This window comes from Helianthus annuus, chromosome 16 (genome assembly GCF_002127325.2).
Source record: "Helianthus annuus cultivar XRQ/B chromosome 16, HanXRQr2.0-SUNRISE, whole genome shotgun sequence".
Taxonomy (NCBI): Eukaryota; Viridiplantae; Streptophyta; class Magnoliopsida; order Asterales; family Asteraceae; genus Helianthus; species Helianthus annuus.
The window spans coordinates 129,950,723-129,957,436 of NC_035448.2; the positions used below are offsets into that span (position 1 = coordinate 129,950,723).

Sequence of the window (6,714 nt, forward strand, 5' to 3'; positions counted from 1 at the left end):
AAATTAAAAGCCGAGAAACACTAATTAAAAAAACGTGAAATAAAAAAAAATACAAAAATGTAAGTTTTTTTTTAAATTAACTATTATATTTTATTTAGTACCATTAATTTAGGCTTTATTCAATTAGATTATGAGAGAGAAACAAGTATTTAATAAAAATAAAAGAGATAAAGGAAAGTACCCATTTTGGTAAATATTTTTTAAAGTACCCAAAAAGGTAAATATTTTTTGTAACTACACTAGTTTAGGAAAAAACTCCTTTCTTTTTACATAGAAGCCAATTTCAATTAAAATAAATAAATACCTCATCACATATCCAATCTTCATTTAATAATCATACTAGTTTCCATAATAAACTCCAACAGAGAGTTCTTGTAAAACAGCTCATGACTTTAGCGACATACGAAAGCGTTCAATTCACTTGTGTAACGTCACGTCACAAAACTTGGCAACACGTTTATATATTTCTGTACCGATGTTTGATTTTACAGAAACACAAGGGGAAAAGTGGTGTTATATAGATCAAATGTAACTAGAGTCACCTAAAAGTAAATCAAGCATATCGGCAGGAGTTAAAAAGGTCGTTCCACCAAGAACAACTTCTACATCCGCTCTTCCGCTTTCAGATAATGCCTCCTGAGCTTCAAGTACCTTCAATACAGAACAGCGTTACATGATCAGACAAAAAAAAAAGAAATTAAATAAATAAATAAATAAAAAGCAGCAATATCCGCAAAACGGTCGGGTTAGGTAAGCTGATAGGTCAAATTGGGTTTGGGTCAAAATAGCTTCTGGTAAGGTGGGTTCAACTTGTGATGTGTGTGGTGGCACATGTAGTGACGGCAACTTGGCAAGGGCGGTAGTGGAGGTTACGGTGACGGCTGTCATGTCAGTTGCCGCCAGTAGGTGGTGGCAAGATACATTGACGATGGGTGGTATTGGCCCATTTCGACACATTCTAAGTTTTTTTTTTTTTTTTTGAACGGCCAACAGAATCAATCCCGAACACTCTCGGGGCACCCACTGGACAAACAGAGTACTCCGAGAGTAACCCGAGTCCACCACCAATTCCGGGGAAAACCTGGTAACCCACCCGCCCGTAGGCACGACAGTAGAATTACCGGTAAAACCCGTTTGGCTCAAGGATCCAACCCAGGTTTCCCTGGGTCTCCTATCATTGCCCACCAGTGCCTCACTCTGCACCAAGTGGGAGTCGAACCTGCATCTCTCAAGAGAAATGCAAGCCCTCCACCACTTGATCTAGAGATCATTGGCTCGACACATTCTAAATTAAACAGTTTTTATAGTAGTGACCCATCTAGCTAGCTTTATAGGAGTGACCCATTTTGACCCGTTGTATAATTTGGGTGGCTCAAGTAAACCCGTCTAGCTATAAAATATTATACAAATCAACCCTAGGTCATAATTGCGAGGTGCAAATGCGTAATTCTGTATATATCTGCATTCAACTATTAACAGAGACAGAAGATACAAGTGGATAAATAAGTACCTCAATGCCATTCATGCCTCCCACAACAAACACCAGTATAACATTTTGATCAGAGAGACTTGGTTTTGCCTGCCCAATTTAAAATAAATATTCAGCATCTAAATAATTGATATACGGCAATTCATATAATTAAGATGCATGAAGTATGATCATTTGCGTACCTGACCCAAGCCAAACCTTCCAAACCCGCTTTTAAAAAGGCGACCAACGGTAGACGAATGATATTCCAAACCAGGTACATCGTATTTGCTCAGTATTCTTGTTAAAAGCTTATAAAGTAATCCCTTTCTGGAATATGGGTCATCATCACCGATGCTATTCTCCAAGCTCAATGCCATTTCTCTAATTCCTTTATTGCCCTTTAAATTAGTTAATTTATGAAAGAACTTAAATAGATTATCGACTCGATCCCTTAACTCTAGTTTCAACTGCATGTCACTGTAGACATTCTCGTTACTTGTATCCTTATCAGCATCTTCTTCTTCTTCACCCCACGTTCCCCACTGATCGTCATCGCTTTCTAACGCCTTCGAGGGCTCTTCTGTAATTTCCCCATCTTTTTTCTTTTTCAAGTTAGCTTCAAGATCATGTAACAAACCGTTGAGAAACTTATACTTCGCTAGCTTTGGATTTTCGAGAATCGCATCCACAATAGCTTCTTTAAGAAAATGTTCCTCTTGCCAAGAGAAAGGGCCAGCTGAACCTGACGTCGGGAAATTCTCTCCGGCCAATATATATCCCGTTACCGTTAACAGAAACGCGTCTTCAACTGAAAATAGCCCCTGTGAGGACGATTCAGACTCTCCAAAACAACTTTTGTTGATGATGTCACACATTTGTCTAGAAAGGTCTTGGCTTGTGTCTCCAGCGCTTATATTGAGTATTTTCTCAGCACTTATAAATGAATCCCATTTGGCGCGATATTTTTCACTCATAGCGTATGAGGTGGCAGCTGCCAGCTGTATAATTCCTTTGTTTCGCATGAAACACGATTGACTTTTAGCAAGAGCTCTAATCATAAGCTGTAAATCTGTTTTTGGATTCATGGACATTTTTTCTTTACGTAGCGTTTCTTGAAGCAACTTCTTGATTAATATGGTACCGTCTTTTGTTCTTCTATCTAAACTAGATTCCAAATACGGTGTCCCGTTAAAGCTTTCGGTGGCTACTAACGACCCGTTAAGCAGCTCGCTTTCGGAAAAATCGTCACCGAGACTCACTAACGTGTTTATTTGTGTAGCCGAATCATAAGAATTCCACCCGCGTAAAAAAGCTTCAAAAAGTTGAACGTTTGTCTTCGGTGGGACTTCTCTAAGAACATCTGCTAGAGGTATCTGAACATCAAGAGGAGCACGCGGTAGGTTTGGTTGGGTTTGTGAACCCTTTGCCACTGCGCGGGTCCTACGCGGAACAGATGAAAAGATTCGGTCAACAAGAGAATCTCCATGGCAACAAGGGGTAAGAAGGTCAACCGTGCGGTCAATAAGCAATAGCCCGGCAGATCGTTTACGCCGACCAACGTCGTAAAGACTAGACATGTCTGTCATAAGCTTCCCAATGGTTCTTGATGTATCACCAAGCGAAAATATTTCAAGTTTTAGTTCCATCTACAATTATTAGAAACAAACAAACATCAAGAAAGACAAATGCATGTAAAGGTATAAACGAGTTAAGCCGTCTGTGAGCTACTCGGATTGACTTGCGGAATGCTCAAAACAAGCCGAGCTTAAACGAGCTCAAGCCCGAGACTGAATATAAATTGTAGCTCATTTTATGAACGAGCTCGAGCCCAAGCTTCACATACCGAGCTTGATTAGGCCTGTGAGCCTAAAGAGCCTATAATTTATATAAATATAACACCTATTATATTATATAGTGAAAGGTTTAGATACAAAAGGCTTTTAACATGCGACGGTACACGACCACCAATATAACGTGCGTAATTATGCAAAGTTAATTGCTATTGTGCCACAGCGTTCAATTGAAGGCTTAGATTAGATCAGATGTGCAGTTGAGATGCTCACGTACGCATCGCACGATAAGGTGGTATTGTACGTTAACCAGCCTCTATATAATAAATATTACTATGTACATAAATTGTAGTAATAATAACTAAATAACTAAATAATAAATCCTTAAAATAAAAAGCTCGAGCTGAGCTCCATATTGAAAAGTTATTAACAAACCGAGCTCAAGCTTTGGACGGAGAACCCGAAACGGGCCAAGCTCAAGCTATCGTAATTTAAACAAGCGAGCTAGAGCTTAGACAAGCTCAGGTTCGGCTCGTTTACACCCCTGCATGCATGGATGGAATTCAGGACAACATATAACCGAATGAATGAATACCTTTGTTGTGAGATTATAAAGAAACTGTGCTGTAAGAGCAACACCTGGCGGTACATCCTCACCATCATGAAATGTGCCAGTACTTAAGGGAGGTAAACCGGAGCTAATAGCATTCTCTTGGTCAGCCGATAAATACGCCTCGGAAATAGAACCCTCTGATGGTAACACAAAGAACTTCGGAGAAAAAGGGCAGAGAATTAAAGGGAAGTGATGAACATAAGCAATCAGTTTCTGTCCTACATGGCCTATTGAAAAAGACGGTGATTTAGGGGTATCATCCTCTGCACGAGGGGTAAGCTGCAACCAACCCTCCTCGTCTTCGGGAATAAGATTCCCCTTCTTATGTGTGTGTGTAGTAGTGGCGTTTGGATCGTTTTTCTTCATGAGTTCCTCGTAATCTTGCACAAGTAAGGATTGATATTCATGATAAGCGTCTGGCCCCAAAGGTGAATCGGGATACGCTGACTGACCAACCTGCAAAAGCAAAATGGTAGATATTGTTCTCAGAGAAAATACTTTAAAAATAAAAGCCAATCAGATTCGCACAATAATACAAATAAATAGAACAAAGTACTGAAGTAGTACCTCTGAAATAGATGTATATATGGTGCACTGGATAACTCGTTTATGTGTGCTTAAACGCCGTAAAATGTATCGATGTGAATCACTTAGAAGGCGGCAAGTGAAGAATACAACGTTTGTCTGGACATCACTCTTTTGATTCCAACCAATCGCCTATAATCAGTAAGCAAAGAAAGTCACGGAATTATTCTTCAAGTCCCAAAGTATTACCATTACCATAACAAAATAAAAAAGATAGCACGTTAAGAGTAAAACTAAGTTTGTTCGCTCTTAAAAAAAGGTACGCGCTTGCATCACTTGCCATAACAACTTTTCTGGAAACACAAAAAGGTTATTTATGCACTTTCATACTATACTATGATCTAAGCGAAAGGCAATGTAAATGCAATGAAATATCAAGCATGAAAATATGATCCATGAGCCAACACATCAAAAACCACATTTTATCAGAAAAAGGCATAAAGTCCCTCACCGAGTCAAGAGTAGACATGCTCTCCAAGCTGCAAACAGCAAGCGCACCCATCTCCAACAAAACCGCAAATGCCCCAAGAAACTTGAAACTTTCTGTACATCCCGCATCCACATAAACTACAGCATCTTTAAGTTCCTCAGATATCTGCATAACACAAGAAAGCAATCACAAAAAAAGATGTTGATAGCGGATGGAAATTTTATACAGATAAAACGGAGATAACCGTAGCTGCAATCATACTATTACTCTCCCATACATACATCTAAAGTTACATTCTAAATTTTGAAATTGAACTTTTTCATTGTTGAACCAACAAAATTACTTACATTTAATGGTTCAGACCTCTTACTGGTTCAGCACTTAATGGTTCAGACTGTTTGTTTCACGAGCAGATGTCTGAATGATTCAGACATTTGCCTCTGAATGGTTAAGCATTATACAGAGTCTGAATGGTTAAGACCTCTAATCTGAATTGGTCAGACATTTGCCTCTGAACGGTTAAGCATTATACAGACTCTTAATGGTTCAGACCTCTTACTGGTTCAGCACTTAACCATTCAGATGTTGCCAAACGGCCCCTTAATCTACAAGATTCATGCTCTACCAAATCACCCACCAATCCACCATTTTAAGAGCATAAATTCAAACAAAATAGAATTTGTCTTAATTAAACTTACTGAATAGTGATTCTAAAACAATAAAATTCTACAAACATAAAGCAAGAAACAATATATATGCACATATAAAAAAAAACAATTAATGGCAAAAAAAAAAAAAAACTTACTTCTCTGATGGAATCAAGGCAACAATTGATGACATTAACTAAAGCCATATCAAAAGCTGATAATCTTCAGAATAGAGTAGAATTTCAAATCTGTAGAAGAAAACAAGTGGATCACGTTAATGCAATCGGTAGTAGCTGAAAAATGAACCAACTTACAGCACTTACGTGTCTTGATTGAGATGGAGGAGGGTTTCAATCCTAAGCCCTAATCGGAAAAATTTTAAAAAAAATTGATTGTTTTATTTGTTCTTTCTTCACTGTGCGTCGCCTAATATGCCATTGCTCTGCACGATTACTTCGATCTTCGATGCTAAACTGCGATTAAGAAGATGAGACTTGCTCCTTCCGGCAAGCGTTTGTTGATACAACATAGTCCCAATTCCCAAATCTGGTTTTTTTTTTCTTCTTTGTGTCAAACTAGTTGATGTCCCGCGTGCGTTAATCAATTAAAAAAACAGTCCTATAATTTTGTTAGGAAAAAAAGCTAAAACGATGATAAGACCGTATTTTTCGGCTCAGGGCAAAACTGTAATTTTTCAGGACTATTGAGCGAGTGTTAGGCAGCTTCTTGACACGGAAAAAGTTAAATTGAGTCAATCAATTAAAAAAAACTTTTGCAAAAAAAAAAAACTAAAACGATGGAAAAAAAGTAATTTTTAACTGAGGGCGAAATCATAATTTTTTTCAGGGATAAAATCGTAAATTAAATGGACCAATGGGAGAGTGCCAGGCAGCTGCCGGCATGACTGTAATTTTACACTTGGTCAAATTGTAATTTAACCAGGAAAACAAACATAAACAATGGAGAAAATGTAAATTTAATTTGAGGGCAAAATCGTAACTTGGCTGTGAGAAAAAAAACTAATGGCAAAACTGCAAATTTAAACGGGGCAAAATCGTAATTTTGAACCAAGGGCAAAATTGAAATTTTTAGCTGGGAGCAAAAACGTAAATTTATTTTTAAGTCGGGGTAAAAGCATAACTTTAAAGTGATGGCAAAATCTTAATTATAATGGGAAA

The 6,714-nt window shown here is 38.0% G+C and overlaps 1 protein-coding gene across 1 annotated transcript; it reads right to left on the reverse strand.

The window, feature by feature from the left end:
* Window positions 1-301: 301 nt before the first annotated feature.
* On the reverse strand, window positions 302-6,112 carry LOC110904508 (sec1 family domain-containing protein MIP3). The gene is made up of 8 exons (XM_035985156.1): window positions 5,860-6,112; window positions 5,695-5,784; window positions 4,911-5,054; window positions 4,442-4,591; window positions 3,857-4,330; window positions 1,672-3,117; window positions 1,511-1,579; window positions 302-651 (listed from the first exon to the last, which is right to left on the reverse strand). Exons 2-8 carry the CDS (start codon window positions 5,740-5,742, stop codon window positions 523-525), a joined length of 2,460 nt encoding a protein of 819 aa, XP_035841049.1. The 5' UTR covers window positions 5,743-5,784; window positions 5,860-6,112; the 3' UTR covers window positions 302-522.
* Between the last annotated feature and the right edge of the window lie 602 nt (window positions 6,113-6,714).